General features: G+C 39.0%; 2 protein-coding genes across 9 annotated transcripts in view; one reads left to right on the top strand and one right to left on the bottom strand.

Annotated features, from left to right (window-relative positions):
• INTS9 (integrator complex subunit 9) overlaps positions 1-5334 on the bottom strand; it is a 77190-nt gene extending 71856 nt beyond the window's left edge. Inside the window, exons 1-2 of the mRNA XM_083348430.1 lie at positions 5311-5334; positions 1485-1612 (exon numbers count right to left, since the gene is read on the bottom strand). Coding sequence (XP_083204556.1) covers positions 1485-1612; positions 5311-5319 — 137 coding nt within the window. The 5' untranslated portion in view covers positions 5320-5334. The remainder of the gene's footprint in view (positions 1-1484; positions 1613-5310) is intronic.
• Positions 5335-5491: 157 nt separating this feature from the next.
• The window catches only part of HMBOX1 (homeobox containing 1), a 123832-nt gene continuing 112224 nt past the window's right edge, over positions 5492-17099 (top strand). For 7 of the 8 annotated variants that reach the window (XM_083348453.1, XM_083348450.1, XM_083348452.1 and 4 more), the window contains exon 1: positions 5677-5963. The gene's annotated coding sequence lies outside the window, so the exon portion shown is untranslated. The other variant, XM_083348447.1, reaches the window with a different exon arrangement.

Genomic DNA, 17099 nt, shown 5'->3' with positions numbered 1-17099 from the left:
AAGTTTGAGTTGCAGCATCAAAAGAATATTTTCTTTTAAAAGTCAGATGGGGAAGGAAGGCTAGCTGAAGGCTATAGATCAGGGGTGTCAAACTCAATTTCATTGAGGGCCGCATCAGCATTGTGGTTGCCCTCAGGGGGCCGGGTGGGTATGGCCAGGGTGGGCCCGGCCTACTGGGTGGGCGCAGCTGGAGTGCGTATGGCCTACTGGGTGGGCGTGGCCAGCTCTACATCGTTCGCATCAAGGGTGCCTATGGGGGCCTGGGCAGGAGTGGGACAGATCTGAGGGTCTCTGGCAGAAGGAGGGTCTCTGGGCCAGGGCCAAGGCAGCAGGGACCGTTCCCTCACTGTTTCCAGGATGGCTTCAGGGGCCACATGAAACCACTTCGCGGGCCGGATCTGGCCCCCGGGCCTTGTGTTTGACATGTCTGCTATAGATGTTTGGGTGTTGATGGGTACTATAGCACATTGCCTATTCCTAAAATGTATCTCTTGCTTCTTCTCCACTAGAAGCTACTAGAGATTGGACAGCCATCTGCCTAGATTCTAGAATGTTACAGAGTCTCCTGTTTGACCAAGGACTAGAAGACCTCCAAGGTTCCTTCCAACTCTGTTATTCTGTATTCTATAAGACAAAGACTTATTTAGATGAAGTCTCCTTACTGAAAAAATCTTTTAAGGCTGTGCAAAACTTAAGATTTAAAAGAAAGAAAGTGCTCTGGAACACAAGGGGGCGCAAATATAACATCTGTCTCCAATTCCTGAAGCAACTGCATCTCTTCTGGGCATCATGCCTTCCATAGATGCTGTGCTACTCCACAAAAAGATGTGTTTGCAGATAGGTGCTGTATAGGTGCCTCCACCCACTCTTAAAGTGCCTTTTTGCCTTTAAAGCCATAATTCTGCATAGATCTAGTGCCTTCTAACTGTCCTCTAGCACCAGAATGACATGCATTTTTCTTGCTTTTTGTAATAAATAGTAGCAAAAGATCCCCAGACTCAGAATCATTGAATAACTTTCCTACTGCCACAACAAACAATCTGCAACACAGGTTGTTAACCGGGGAGAAATATACGTCTGGCATGGTTCCACTTTACATTTACCTCTCATTTGTCTCCTCTTGCATGAAAAAGCCAGAGAGAGGACAATTCTCTGACCTCACTTGTGCTGAGCTGCTGCTGCAATATTTTAGCGACGCTTAGAATAAATTATCTGGAAACCAAATCGATAAATCCATAAAATGCTTTCCATCTACTGAGCCAAAGGATGTTATTTTGATAAAGGGAATTTTTAAGTGGACAAACTCTTTATACTATCAGATGCTGCTGTATGTTCATTTCAAACTCCTTTCCTATAACCCTAACCCCTTGTCTTCCCCAACAATGTTTCACTGTTGTTTTTAATGAATCCCTTCTTCCCCCAAAGGTTTATGAAGTACAGAGTAAAACTGGAATGGGAAAAACACAGACACACAAAAGACACACCTCTGGGCCAAAGGCAGTGGGAGAAAGTTGAGAGCTGAGGTCATATCGAGCCCACAGTCCAACATGATGGTGGTAGATTTGAACTTGAGTATGTTGCATGGTAAAGTCGGATGCCCAGACAAGCAGTACTAAAACAAAAATCATATTAAGTACTAGCATTAGGAAAAGATAATAGTACACTCAGAATACAGGAAGTAGACTTGATACTATCTAAGAATCCTTACCATGTTTAAATACTATTTTAATATTTTAATGATATTTAAAGATTTCTAGGTGATGACAATTCTTAACTGATTTCTTTGGATACATAAAAATAATTTTTACTATTGTGCTGTATTTTTCAGTATCTACTGGACTTTGGTTTATGGCTATTTATGCCTACCAGAGTATAATTAACATTTCCTAAATTAATATGGATCAAGTTATGCTGTACCTCACGGAACAGCAACAGAGGCCACTGAAATGCAGAATGCATTCTGAGTACAATTGTATTTGTGGCAGCAAAACACTGGACTCTGATTAGTTATGCTGGTGTGATGGTTTGCAATGAACAGTTTACCATCTAGTTTCTGAGTAAGAATGGAACTCATCAGTCCTTTTTTCTGGGATTAGATATTCAATTAGACAATGATCATTCAAAAAGATCCAGGATATATAGAAGCAGATTCACCAGCTGCTATTAGCAGAAGCAGTGAAATTTGAGATATATCACTCCCAAACTTGAGCAACCCCTATTTCTCAAACTTTCAGCTGGAGAAATAGATCAGGAAACAAGATCAAGAATCCTGATCTTTCATTGAACGTTTCCAATATCTGTGCACTCTCGTATATGGACAAGAAAGAGGAAAGGGCACAGAGCCATTTAGAGCTATTGATGGATGTAGACATGGTACAATGACATTAAGGGAAAAGCATTATCCATTTTCTGAGAAGAAGATGAGTAGAGAGAATGATCAAGTCTAAGTTCTTTCAGACTTTCAGAAGACTCTCAGGGATTCCCACATCAGCAACATATTCAATGGCAGCAAATGTGTGTATGTGGTGTGTGTGTCTGTGTGTGTGCTTGTAAGGAAAAAGCCCCATTATAAAGCTGAATGAATTTAAAGTGGAAATGTACGTTAGGAACTAAGCCACTTTATAGGTTAAATCAGCTTGATTTGTACCAAACAACAAAACAAAACCTTTTACCCTTTTCTAACCTGTTACGGCTTATGGAATTTTTGAACAATAAAAACAATAATACTATTTATCATTGCTATATTAAACAGATACACTAGTTAACATTTGGTTTCTGGACACAATTGAAGGTGTGAAATATGGTGTGTCTAGACTCATATGGCTTAAGGCCAATTACCTGCAGGTTTACAGTATTATTGGTATAGGTTACAGATACAATTAACATCTATACTGTAGCTAACTCTGCTTTTTCTGTAGAAAAATGTATACTATAGAACAATTCATTGTGCAGTTTAGATTGCTGCACTTAGGAGGTCGGCTTCTAACATCTTTCTACCAAGGTCTTTTAGTTTAGATGTTATTATGCTGGCAATATTTCAATGGTTTTAATCACTATATTGAATTTTAAATTGGATTTTAGATATTCATAAGCCACTAAGAACCACAAAATGGGAGCAGTCATATATTACATTTCAAATAAGTAACATATGGAACAGCATAATATATTTACCCTAGTAAACTTAAACTGCAGCCACTAAATGAGATGCAACATTTAGGCTGCAATCCTGGGCATATTCGGATTGGAAGCAAGTCCTATTTAAAGCAGTGAGAAATAAATCAGAATAAGCAAACAGTATACATTTCATGAATCGGTGCCTCCTTCATTTTTTCCATTCCTCCTTCCTATATCCTTTTGTTGGTGTCTACAAGCTTCCCAAGAAGCTTTTCAACAAAAGAATTAGAATAAATACTATAAGTCAGGGGTGTCAAACTCAATTTCATTGAGGGCCACATCAGCATTGCGGTTGCCCTCAGGGGGCCGGGTGGGTATGGCCTGGGTGGGCGTGACCTACTGGGTAGGCGTGGCTAGAGTGCGTATGGCCTACTGGGTGGGCATGGCCAGCTCTACATTGTTCGCATCAAGGGTGCCTATGGGGGCCTGGGCAGGAGTGGGACAGATCTGAGGGTCTCTGGCAGAAGGAGGGTATCTGGGCCAGGGTCAAGGCAGTGGGGGCCGTTCCCTCACTGTTTCCAGGATGGCTTCGCGGGCCACATGAAGCCATTTCGTGGGCCGCATCCGGCCCCCGGGCCTTGTGTTTGATATGTCTGCTATAAGTGAACAGCCTATTCTTGAGCGATAGTGTAATGTGCTTGTCTCTTTAAAATGCAATGAATGTTATGTGTTCCCTAGAAGTTTTAATTCACTAAAATGGAATAAAAATGATGCAATCAGGAAACATTTTGTTAAAAAATGTTTAAAAGTGCTAAATTTTCCAAATAAGTAAACCTGAAATGTTAGCTTCAAAATTTCTATTAAATAAAAATAAAATAAATGATAAAATAAAGCAAAACAAATACAGCATGAGAGTCAACAAACCGGCTAGCATTTTCTTCTCTTACCCCAGGAACCTTATATAACAGATTTTCCTCACACTGATATCATCAGATGTGTACACTATTGCATCCTTGAGACAACACATATTGGCTGGGGATATTAAGAATTCTAATCCAAAATATTTGTGGTACAAATTATAAAAGGCTGTTTTATACTGTAAGGGTGTGCTTTGTCTAGTTTTGAACATCATTTTACTATTACTAAAATGATAACTGTTTGACACTTTTTAATATCAAATGAAAAATGAAGGGAAGGTTATGCCATGATAGTTTTCCCATAAGGCTTCCAGGGATTAGTAGTCTCATTTGTATGTTAGGCCTTTCCCTTATTTGTACAATGCAGGCAACAAAGGAGATGCCCACAACGAACCTAGTAGCATCAGGTTTTGTTTAAAGTAAGAAAGTATACTTGATTTCAAAATAATTCTGTTATGCCATTAATAAAAAGCTTGTGAGATCAAAACCAGAAAGTCAGAGTCTTTGCAAACTTGCTGGTAACAATGCCAGTACAGTATAGAAGCTAAGTGTAGATTTGAACCAGGGCCACCAAGTTTCAAATCTCCACTCATCTCACTAGCTGACTTTGGACTATCACTCTCTCTTAGTCCAACTCATCTATCACTGAGATGTTTATGTAATGTTCTCTCTTGCAGGAGAATTTTATGTTCTTGGAGTTTTCAATAGGAAAAATGTTATATAAATTCAATAATAAAGAATGATATGGGACATTCAACAGGTGAGAGCCAGTGTATCTGGTATTCAATAATGCACTTTTATATTGTGTGACAGTTTATTTTAAACTGTGGACTGCAACTCTTACTGGGGAGATGGAAAGAGGCAGACACTGTCGAAAGCTACATAACCTCAATAGATCTTAGCATTTAATTCAGTATGTCATAACATGAGGAAGAGTAAACAAAGATAGATTTTTTGCCTATCAGGCATCTACTATTTATTTGTATTTCTATATTATTCTTTCTCCCAGAAATATCCAGAGTTCACATAGGTGGGTGGGGTCAGGAGTTGCAAATAAAACTAACCAAGCTAACAATATTAAAAACAATACATTATAGTTGGCAGGAAAAAAAACAACAATTGAGACTCATCAAATTACAACTGTCCCACCAAAATGGATCATGAGAAATTGCAAACATTCTTTTCAGAGTTGCAGTACAAGAGAGAGAAATTAGATGGCCCCTCGTGTCCATCCTCAAATCTCCTGTATCAAAACCCACCAACAGCGCACCCAACTCACCAGCTTCATGCTTTACCCGGCTCTATATACTAGGGACCATGCTTCTCTTTCCTGGTCTAAATCTGTTGCATTGCATCCTGGATAATGTAGTCCATTACTGGAGCCCGTCCTCTTATTCACTCCTCCCACTCCAAAAATGATGTCACGAGTAGCCATATGTTCGCCGATCGAGAGAGCACGACGGGAATCGTAGTTTTTTCTCGTCATGATCATCACTCTGCCGTTTACTGTTAGCCATTGGTGTGGCAGTTTTAGCGCAGGTCTCTGGGAGTCGTAGTCCTGGACGGCCCGCTTTATCTTCTTACCCTTGGGAAGAAGGAACTACAAGTCCCAGGATCTCACAGCGGCAGCAGGTGGGAGCTTGGATGTTGATATCAACATGGCGCTTGTCAGACAGACAAAGGCAGTCAGTCTGGTCTGATTGAGCCCAAAAGGGAGCAGGAAGAAGTGGGAGGGGTTTTTTTCTTTCTTTGGGGGGTTCAGGGGAAGCAGAGCTTGAGAGTCTGAAGCAATTCCCCCTCTGGAGCACCTCTCCATTTTATTTTGCAGGATCCCCCCAAAAAGAAATCTCGTTGCTTTTCCTATTTTGGGAGCCACCCCCAACTTCTGCTTCTAAATGGTCAAGTGGAGAAAAAAGTAGCCAGAACCAAAACGTGAGTATCCTTTTGACGGCGAAGGGCACGATCGGGGCTGTTCAGGAGCGAAGGGCGATCGTGCAAAGGAAGAGGAGGAGAAGAGTGTCTCTCTTTTCCTTTTGTTTTGATCGGGATAGTGGTCTTTTTCTTTTTGTCCGTTTGGGACTAGAGGGGGTGAGTACAGTATTTCTTTTCGGAACGCATCCCGAGTGACTTTTGTGAGATCTTGAGAATTTTAGAGTGGAGAGAGGACGGGGGGAAAAAATGTTTTTTTCCCCTTCCTTTTTTCTTCGCAGCTGAAGGAGGAGAGAGCCTGTTAAACAAGCTCTTTTAATTATTTTTATTTAGACGATCAGAAGTTTTGAGGGTGCAGCAGCCAGTTTCCCCCCCCCCCCGTTTGATCAGTAGCGTTAACACAGATGAGTTAAATGTTACCCCACTTTAGCTACTCTTTATGAGCTGGCAGAGAGATAGGATGAAGGCATTTGCAATCTTTTTTTGAGTAATGGTGGTTTTGATCTGTGCTCCAGAGGGGATTTTTTTTTTGGGGGGGGGAGACCTTTACCAACAGTGATAATGGTTCTTCTGGATTAGTTTTTATTCAGAAGGAAAGCAGGGAGTGATAGTGTCCGTATGTTGTTTTATTTTGTTCCTTCTGGATTTTCCCAAGCTTCTGAAAATCTTGGTTACTGTTACAGCACCCAGGTAACCTTTACTCTAATCTGATAAAATATTTTTCCCAACAAATTTGTTTTTGCATAGGTCAGGGTGATGATTTTCCAAGGCATGTAAAAAGGTCAAAGAGGGATACACTAGATTTGTAGGTCTCCACATTCCATGCAAGTGATACAGACGAGAAATCCTGGATTGTATGATATGTGGGATGATGATGGGATTTACTGGGCTATAGTAAAATAATATGAGACATTATTTCCTGAGGTATTAACAGGGGAAGGACAGTTTTTTAAATTTATCTTGGAGAGGAGTTTCTTTTTGTTTGGGTGGTTAATTGGAATAGATATTAACAAAAGTGAAATAATTCTGAGCTAAATGAGACATTTGGCTTCACTGTTAAGTTTTTCTGGAGAGTTGTTTCTAATATTGAACGGGGCAATTGATGTTCAGATTATTTAGGCATCTTTAGTCATAGCTTCATTAAGATTAAATGCTTGCTTTTAATTAAACTTTAATAGCATTGTTGACTCCAGGACACTGAAATTAGTTGAAGATTTCAGGTATAGATTATGTGGGTAAAATACTAATTTTATGCACCTTGTTTAGCCAAAGAAGCATTTGTTCATGGGTTTCTTGACAGGGTTTTAAATGAGAAAATATTGACAATTTTAGTGTGCAAAATATGCACAGGTTGGAAAAGGAGACCTCTTGTCTTCATGAAGTGAGAGGCTAGTGTAGAGGGAGTAGTCGCTGGAGACACTGGGGTGTGCCAGCTATTGCAGGATGAGGAAGGGTGATCATCTTGCAAACAGAAAAGCATGACAAGTCAAATGTTGTCAGCTGTTGCTGCATTCAGCTCTTTGCAGGTGTGGAATATGATGTGGGAATATTGATTCAAACTGGAGAGTTTAATATTTAGGTTACTTGAGTTCCCCCATGGTTTTTCTAAGTTAATGTATGCTGATTCAAATCGGTTTTGAGCATCATCAAAGGCCGTGTTATCTACTTTCTCATTCTGTGTATTGAGACAGTTTTAATAGCTTAAGTTTCCTCCCCCCAAAAAAGTTTATGCAATTGTTTGAGCCCCTTGGAAACCATTTTTCTTTTCAACACCAATTCTTAGAAAATTAATAGTTATAACCTATATTTTGAAGCATCTTTAAAGCATTATTCAAGAGTTCTATGCTTAAAGTATCGCATTTGGACTTCAGATGTTTGACTTCAAACCACAGATGCTGTGAATTCATTGTGCAAGTTAATGTAAGCTGATGTAGCATGGTGCTTAAAAAATTATGCTATGAAGTGGGAAGTCCTCTAGTTCCCCATTCTATCTTAGCTGTGAAATCATTAATAACACAGTCCTATTCAGCTATATTCAAGTAATTCATACAGGATTACAGCATAAGTGGCTTCATGCAAACTACTTTTTTTCAGTCTCAGTTTTTCGCATATGGAATATAGTGATAAATTGATACTGCTCTTTTTTCAAGGTTATTCATAAATCTTTATGCATGTGGAATGCTATAAATATTCAGAAGCTCTATGTGAGTACTAATTTATCATATCATTGTTTTTTAGACTTTATGCCTAAAATGAAATTGGGAGTGGAGTCTTGCTACTGGTTCTCTGTTGATAGTCTAAATAAATATTTGTGAATCCTCTATCTGCCTGAGGAGATTGAAAAGTATAGAAGAATGCAAGAATATCAGAACTTCTTTCTTTCTTTCTTTCTTTCTTTCTTTCTTTCTTTCTTTCTTTCTTTCTTTCTTTTTCTTTCCTCCCCTCCCTCCCTCCCTCCCTCCCTTCCTATTTTCTTCATAATTTATAAAAGGAGCAATTTTGCAAAAATGAATTAGAGCTCTATGTAAGAAAACCAAGGATTAAGAGGGATGTACAGTAACTGACTTGACACAATAGCTTAAGCAACATTGTGATTATATTGACTTAATGTGCATATATCCAGAGCTTTTTTTCTCATAGAACGCTCAGAACGGAGTTCCGGCACCTTTTTTGGATGGAACCTTGTAGGGTAGGCAAGGCGGGTTGTATGACATATGTGAGTTCCGGCACCTTTTTCTTTTACAAAAAAAGCACTGCATATATCCAAGTGGTTGTGACTTATTCAGTAAATCACAATAAAATAAAAATGACTTAGTACAACTTACAAGTTTAGCCAGAGAATGTTATGAGCAAAGATTGTTCTTTAAATTGTCACAGAAGCAATAACAAACTAGAGGGCTAGCATTTTTGATGGTGTATGTATGAAGCTGATTTGACATAATTTTGCTATATCAATACACAGACTGGCTGATACAAAGTTAGCCTTATGCCTTAGTGCTTGCTGACTAGCAGATCAAGAATTGTGTTGATTGATTGTTGTCTGAGGTCTTTTAACTAGTGATTTGAGATATCGAACAGGTTACATCTACTCAATCATAGGGAACATCATATGATGTTGTCTTCATTGATCATTCATCCCTCTGTGGGCAAAAATAATGTTAACGTGTGAAGTTATTTTCTTGAGCGTGGAGTAGTATTTAAAACATGGGTCTTCTGACCTGACCTGAAAAGTTTTGCTAATGCTTTTAGAGAAAACATGGAATATATTTGAAATGAATAACTAACCTTCAACGACGAAAGTTGACATTTGCAAATTGTCATAGTAAAAATCTCTTTGCATCTTCTGTTTTCTACACTGCCACTCCTGGAATAAAAGCCTGGTTTCTTTGAAAGTTGTACATTTTGTCATAGTGAAGTATGCTTCATTTTTCACAAAGCCAAATCATGGTGTTCAGCCAATAGTTTTTAGACTAAAGTAAAATCTACAAATCAGACAGTTAAGAAGAAATAGCGGGGAATGCTTCCATGTCTTTGAAGCTTTTCGTGATTTTGAACATATGTTTACTACTGACAATGAATTGGCTTTACATTTTATAAGATGGAGTAGAGGTTTACTTTCCTGTCTCCTATATTTTGGATTGTCACTTCACGTTTCTTTCTTTGCCATTTTCTTGGAAGACCTTTTTTTAATACTCTCCTGTCTGATCCTTACCCCTTTGTAAAATGATGGGACAAGATACAGTATTTAATACTTTGTTATCCTTCCCTTTTCTATCTCATTTTTTTGTGTTCTATTGCTATGTAATCACTTTGGGCCAAAGGTCCTGTCATTCTTGTTTCTTCAAAATTCCATGTATTTATAACCTATGTATGAATAAATATGCACTAGTTAGACTATGGTGACTCTTTGTTGAAAAATGTACAAAGAATGCTGCTGGATCTGATGAAAGGTCCAGCTAATGCAGCACCTCTTTTATTTCCAGTTTATCAGGTTGTCTTGCAAGGTAATTAACTAGAGAAACAAAAGATATAAATGGACCTTCTGAAATGCAAGTCATAAGTGCAAGGCTATCTAGTGTGGTGTGCTCTTTTCTGTAGAGCACCAAACATCCTTTTCCCTCATTATAGATATTAAAAATTAGAGTAAGAAAGGATTAAAAGCAGCTGTTTAGGAAGGTTATGGAACATGCATAACATGCAGTTTTCAAAAAAAACTGCAACCGTGCATTCATCAGGCATGTATTAGATATGAATATCTTGTGCATCTGTACAGCTGTCTTCTTGAAGTCACTCTATGTGGATTAATATATTATGTGGAAATATATTAATAGTCTCCTAATATGTATAATTGGATTGAACAAATACAAATGAATATGTTGACCCTGTGTGTGCTTTATTTTGCTATATGGTCCACTACAGAGAATGGCACTTATTCCGTAGTAAGTATCTCTAGGATTGTGGCCGTACAACATGACCTTTGGCAAGCTATAAAAATCATGCTGCTGTAGATTAGTTACTCTTTTAACACCCTTTACCTTGTTTGTTTTGCACTTTCTAGCAGAGAGGTGGACTACCGCCACCACTACCTTTGATGCTTGCTTGTGGGGGATTTTAATCCATGTTTTATGATAGTGCCTATTGAACTAGAAGATGATATCATCACTTCAGATTAATTAGCACAGAATATAAGGCTATGCTTTTTGTGGATGCAGCATTGGATCATGTGTTTTCTGGACATTTTTTTTTATAACTGCATTGCAAAAGAGGCTATTTAAAAAGGGGTGCATCCTGCACAAATTGGAGGAAGGAAGGAACGGCATATATATATATATATATTAAAATGTCCCACTCTTTGAAAAGAAATCTGTAAGAAAGGTTACAGAGGATGTTTTACTGTGCATGAAAGATGTGGCATAAAATTAAACTTGCTTAAAAAAGCAGCACTTGTGAAAAAAGAGGGAGAGAAAGTGCTGGCTCACAGGCTCGTATCACTGCGGAGGGTTTGGCTCGGTGTTCTGACTGCTGTTTCCTTCCTATGATGGTGGAACCAACAGAGGCTTTTCTCCTTCCCATAAAGGCTGAGAGTGAACAGTTTTATCTAGGGGCGGCTTATAGTCAAGGAGCTTCATTCCCTCTCATTTAGCCATGGAATCCGTATTCGCTGTTCACCTACTAATATTAAACTGTGGTGAGCGGAAGGGGCAGGATGCTGTGCTACAAGATGAGGCTAGCTGATGTGCCTACAGGCTTGGCATCTGAACTGAAGGGTCTTCCAGGAGGTGAAACTTGTTATTCCTATCCCCCTCACCACCTCTCTCTATCCCTTTTGAAAGTGTCCTTGTGGAACAGGGGGGGGAACAACAACGTGTGTCTTGTAGATGTAGGTGTCCATTTACACCACACTTTTCAAGCTCAAGACAGTTAGCAGCATATTCCCCACGTTGGTGGAATTCAACTCCACCTGGTTGCTAATCATTGGCTTCTCTTAACCCAGAACTTTTGCGTAAGGATATCAGAAATTTAATCCCCCACATTTTGAAGATGTGATTTAAATAGTTGCCTGCCTTAAATAGTTTTTTTTACTGTTAAATTAACAAAATTGTCAGCTACCTTGTGAAGCCCTAGTCTTTGAAATACGGGCTATAGATATCCTTACAATAAAGATCAGTCTTTGTGCAGTGATAGCAGAATATTTCTTGTAAGATTTCCTTTTCTAGAACTGTAAAGTTTCGTTTTCTACCACTGTGGCTCTTTTTCTAGGTACTACTTATTTTTTTATAAAGTATTAAATGATCAGTTAAAACAAATTAATTGAACAATAGTATGGTAAGACTTTAAAAGAGCAAACAAATTATTGCTGACATTGGGGCATAAAGTAGACTTTGGCTGATGCAAAAAGGCATGAATATTTCCCAGGGTGTTACATTCTACAGATGGGCTTCATAATAAAAAGCGCAAAACTTTTATTTTTCTTAGGGAAACGTAGATATGGCATACGATATGGGTAGGACTAGCTGTCTCAAGGCAGCTGCCAGCCCTCTAAAGTTACAATTTAATTTTCGTAAAATAAAAACTGTTATTAAAAAAAATCCAGCATATAACAATTAAAACATAAACAGCACACAAACATTGGCTGAAAAGCTCAGCATTTAAGAACTAAAATGCTAGAAATATGACAAGTTATTTTTATTTGGATCAGGAAAGATAAGAAAATAGGTATGCTCTGGGGAAGGCATTCTAGAGCTTAGGAGACTATTAGTACTGAGAAGGTTGTTCCTTGGAAGCCACTTATTACACTTCAGTATGGGAGGATGCCTGGAGCAGTGCTTCTAAGAATGACCATAATACAGGTAAGGAAATGTGGGAAATGACAATCCTTCAAATGCTGTGATTGAAGACACCTATAAAGCCCATTAAAAAGCACCAGTACTTTGCACCGTGCTCAGACATGGGTTGGCAGTTGGTGAAGTTATTACTGAACAGGCATGAGTTATTCATAAAATTGTCTAAAAAACATATTTCTGCTAGTAGAATTTTCCAAAAAGTCTTCCAAAGCAGTTGAACATCTACACATTAAGTAATATAATCTATGGATTACCTGAGATTAATTTGTTTGGAGAAATTTTCAAGAATATAGATGAAGCTGGCTGTATCAGTATGAGATATTGTCCTGTTCAGCAAAATGCTAGTGCTCTGACTAGCAGAGCCCTCCAGAATATCACATGAAGGTCATTTCCATACCTGATAACCGAGATCTCTTTTGAGTGCCAGAGAGTCTTTTGTATGCAAAGTATATGTTATACTGCCAAGCTGTTGTCTTACAATACAGACGTGATGAGGTCCCTGTTGGAGGATTATTCATATGAGAGACAATTACAAACACCAGAATGTCTTTCTATGGCCTGAAGAGAAGAATTCTACAACCTACTGCAACCTATGTGAATATATAAATGTACCTGAATGGTGCTGTTATATGGTGCCTCGGGCCACATTGAAAGCTATTTGATATTCCAGCTGGACCATTACAACTTCTCAACCGTACTCTTTCTCTAAGAATTCTTTAGTATCGTCCATCCATCTTTGTAGTTTTGCAGTCCAGAAATGTAAGTTTCTTAAAATAAAAGGTGAAATTCTCAAACAGTGTGTACTTATTTTCAGCATTCATTGAAGAGAGGAGCAGCATAAAAATACTGTAAACAAATAAAACAAGCCAGATTCAATATTTGCCCAGTTTAGTTCCCTTGTACTGATGTCTATTGTTGTATGATTAAAGTCATTCTGATTTTTCAAATCTCTCCTGGAAATTTTAAATGGTAAGACATGTTTAAGGACTGGAGGTATGTTGAATTTCAGCTGACACTCTTGGACAAAGAAGCCAGCCTCAATCCTCCCCCCTCCAAAAAAGAAGCTCCCTGTAGTCCTTATGAAAAGATAATATTTTGGAGGAGCATTGTACATATAAACTAAAATGTAAAAATACAGGGCACGCATTAAACTATAAATTCAGTTCCATGGGATGGGTATCTATGAATAGAAAAAAAATCTGTATACTACCGTAAGCAGAAATCTTCTCTCTCATGATAGTTTTATTGTATTATAGAGAAAAGCAGGGCTTTTTTTCTCATAGAACGCTCAGAACGGAGTTCCGGCACCTTTTTTTGATGGGTTTTTCCAACGTTTGCACAAGGTATGCTACTCCCTCTATTGGCTTTCAAAAGCTAATAGGAATTGTTGCTGAGCGCGCCAAAAGACCCAGCCAGCAAACGTTGCACATGCAAGTTGTCTGCAACGAAGGCAAGTTGGCAGGAACTTTGCACCCCTCCCTGCTACCCAACTATACCATCTCCTAGTTGTAAGTAAGAGAGGACCAGGAGCGGGAGGTGGGGAGCAGCACTTAATTGTGCCCTGCCGAAAAAGCGGAGTCCATGTGCACGCCTGCCTCGTGCTCACCCGTGTCAGCCAGGCTCTCCATGCCGCACTGCAGCATGGAAAGCCTGGCACCAAAGCACGGAAAACATGTGCGTGCCTGCCTCGTGCTCATCTTGTGTCAGCCAGGCTGACCACAAGTCAGAAGAAGAAAACGCAGTGGCAAAGAAACCCCTTCCTCGTATAACTCGCATTTGTCAAGTCCACCCTGCCCTCTGCGAGACCCTTGGCCCAATGGGGAGTCGAGGCCTGGCAGACACAATTTCCCTCTCTACCTTTTTTTAACGGTAGTCCTGAAGACACCTGGAGGAGATGGGAGTGGCAACGCCATGGTGCTGTGGGAGCCACGGGGCCTGCTCTACACGGGGCTGCATGGGGCGGGTGGTGGGGTGGGTGTGGGTGCTGGGCGGGGAGATGGCATGCATGGGGCGCGGTGGGTGGCTGACCTTCCGTGGGCTGGACCAGCTGGTGGCCTACCCGGTGCTGGACCTGCGCCGCCACTGCCTACGTGCACCTACATAGCTGCCCTGGAGTGCCTGGCCTGCAACGCCTGCCGCTGCCTCGGCCTGCCTGCCTCGGTGACTGCAAGCTCTGCACCATCGGTGTACATTGCGGAAGACACATCACCTCGCACGGATTGGCCCTGAACTGCTGCACTGACCTAACCTGGTTTGACCACATTGTCCCGTGTGGCCTAGAGGGGCTGGGGGGTCACCTCCCTCAGCCAGGAACTGTGTCTCGTGGCTACTATTTTAGTGGTTATCTGGATTCTTGCAGATTTTGTATGTCTATCTGAAGTAATCTTAAGCATTTTTTTCATAAATTACTTAAGGATATGCAACTATATTTTCTCATATTTATCTAATGTTACTTTTGCATCTACTTTTTTCAATCCATTTTCTTTCTGTCATTAATTCCCCAAGAATAAGAAATATAAATTGTAAGCTCCTCATAGCACAGTTCTATATTATTGTTAAAATACATTGGGCAATTATGGACATATTCATATTCATAAATAGATTGAATTGTAACACTTTCCCCCTCACCTAAGCCTGTTCTCTTGTGTATATAATTTGAACATAGCCAGGCCATTTTTTATCAGCAGTTGTAAAGAAATAGAAACAAAATGTTTAACTTATGTATTAATAACAATTTCTTTGCAATTCATTATCTTGTCAGTAACATGACTCCATCAATTAAACACATATATGTTGAAGGCAGCATATGCACTGTATTAGACATCTATTATCTCCCACTGCTAGTCCTTCCAAAAGGAACTTGATATATGTCATACTATATATGCAAAAGTTGTCTCCTCTATTAAAGTGCAACACATCATTTTCCAACTAGACAAAAAATAATATTCCATCTTTACTATACCCACCTGCAGTATATAAACATGGGGGAGCTATCCCACAATTTTTCACCCCTATGGCAGCTTACTATGCTGTCTTCATGATAAATTTGATAAAACAGAACTTAGTGTTCTAAGTTCATCATGAACTAAGTCTGATGAAAATAACTATTTTGGCAGGGATGAATTAATAGCATGCATTTTGGGTTATAGGAGCATCTCATTCAATGTGATCATATCTTTAAAATGGTATGTACAAGTGACCCCTGAAAGACCTTTATTATTCCAAGAGTCTGTTGGTTGACTGACCAAAGTCCTCTGGTTCAAAATATAAGTTAATGGGTTAGCATGTATCTTTGAAGTGTTAGTACTGGTAGTATTTCTTTAAGTTAGCTGGCATCAAATACTTGTCTTGTGAATCAGTTGCTAATTGTAGTCCATTGAAATCAGAAGTTCTCAAACTTTGTAGTATTAAAGTCTGTCAAATGATAGATGAATTTATTGGACCCCATCCCTTAAATAAACTAATAATTTAATTATAGTCAGGCAAGAAATAAATACGGTTTATATACGTATTTTAACTTATATTCCACAGAAGTTCTCACAGTTTGAAGTACAATACTATCCAGTGTGAGTTTGGACAGCAAAATAAGGAACAAAATCCAGAGTGAATTATGGCAGTGCTCCTGTTTAGACTGTGCAAATCTGATCAGTTTTTTTTATTGTAATCCCCTGATCCACAGTATGAACAATTCTGCCTTCAGCAATTATAGCAATTCTACTTGTAGATTTGGGGTTTAGGCCAGGGTAAACCTTACCATAGTCTTTAAACTGCTGAGGTAGCATTAGCATTGTACCTCATCAGAGATTATTTCCTATCTTAAGGTATTAAATCAAGCATGCAGAATAAGAGGCGATCTTTGAAATTTGATTCACTGCACTATACTGTAGTATGCCCATTAAAACCATATTAATATTGCCAACTAATGTATAAGATGCACCCACTAGTAAAATGATTTCTAGACTTTTGAGTTCCCAGCAAATAGCAGGAATATAACAGTGTGTGATAAGATTCCTCCTAAGTTACCCTGCTCTCTTTATTCATTTATAAAGCTTACCTGCCTGCAGTGCAATGAGTCCAAACTTGAATTTTTGCCTATTAGACTCTCTCTGTTGAAGCTCTAGAAAAATGTAGATGGCAAATACTCAAGTAGGTGCCATTCTCAACACAGTAGGTCAATTCTGGCAGTTTTAAAACGATCATTTTCTGAGAGGTATTTGAACATTTTGATGCTTATTTCTGAATGATGTGCTCTTTTCCCAGTTCAGTAATCTGTAGGTAGCTAGAAGAGAAAGCTAAACCAAATGAGCCAGTGGAGGTGGAATAAGTTGCAGGCATCCTTTTTCACTGCAAGTACCGTAAATGAAGGAGATGTGCATACTGTATGTATATGAGAATCAGGCCATTGTTATAAGATATTTTTATATTTACCCATTAATGCATTTATTAGAGATTTATGTCCTTTTGTCTTAACAAAAAAAAAAAGATTACAGCCTTCTGCAGCGTGGAAGAGTACTGTGAATCATCATGTGGAACTTTGAAAATTAAGATGTCTGAGCCAGAATAAGATCTGCAATCCAATCTTAGATGATATGGTGAAAAGCAGCTTCATGTGTTAAGGCTGTTTCTTAAAGGGGAAGCAGTATGCAGCTTTGTGGCATGGGGTTCAGCTCATTTCCGAGACCTTTGGATCAGGATAATAGGATTAACGTGACACATAAGGAAATGAGGAAGGAAGAAAGAGGAAGACAAATTTCCCACAGAATTTACCTTTGGATTTGTTCTTTACTTTATCCAC

The sequence above is a fragment of the Vipera ursinii genome, assembly GCF_947247035.1.
Source record: "Vipera ursinii genome assembly, chromosome: 1".
Classification (NCBI taxonomy): Eukaryota; Metazoa; Chordata; class Lepidosauria; order Squamata; family Viperidae; genus Vipera; species Vipera ursinii.
The sequence above is the reverse complement of the archived record's forward strand: the minus strand, read 5'-3'. Positions and strand labels throughout refer to the sequence as shown.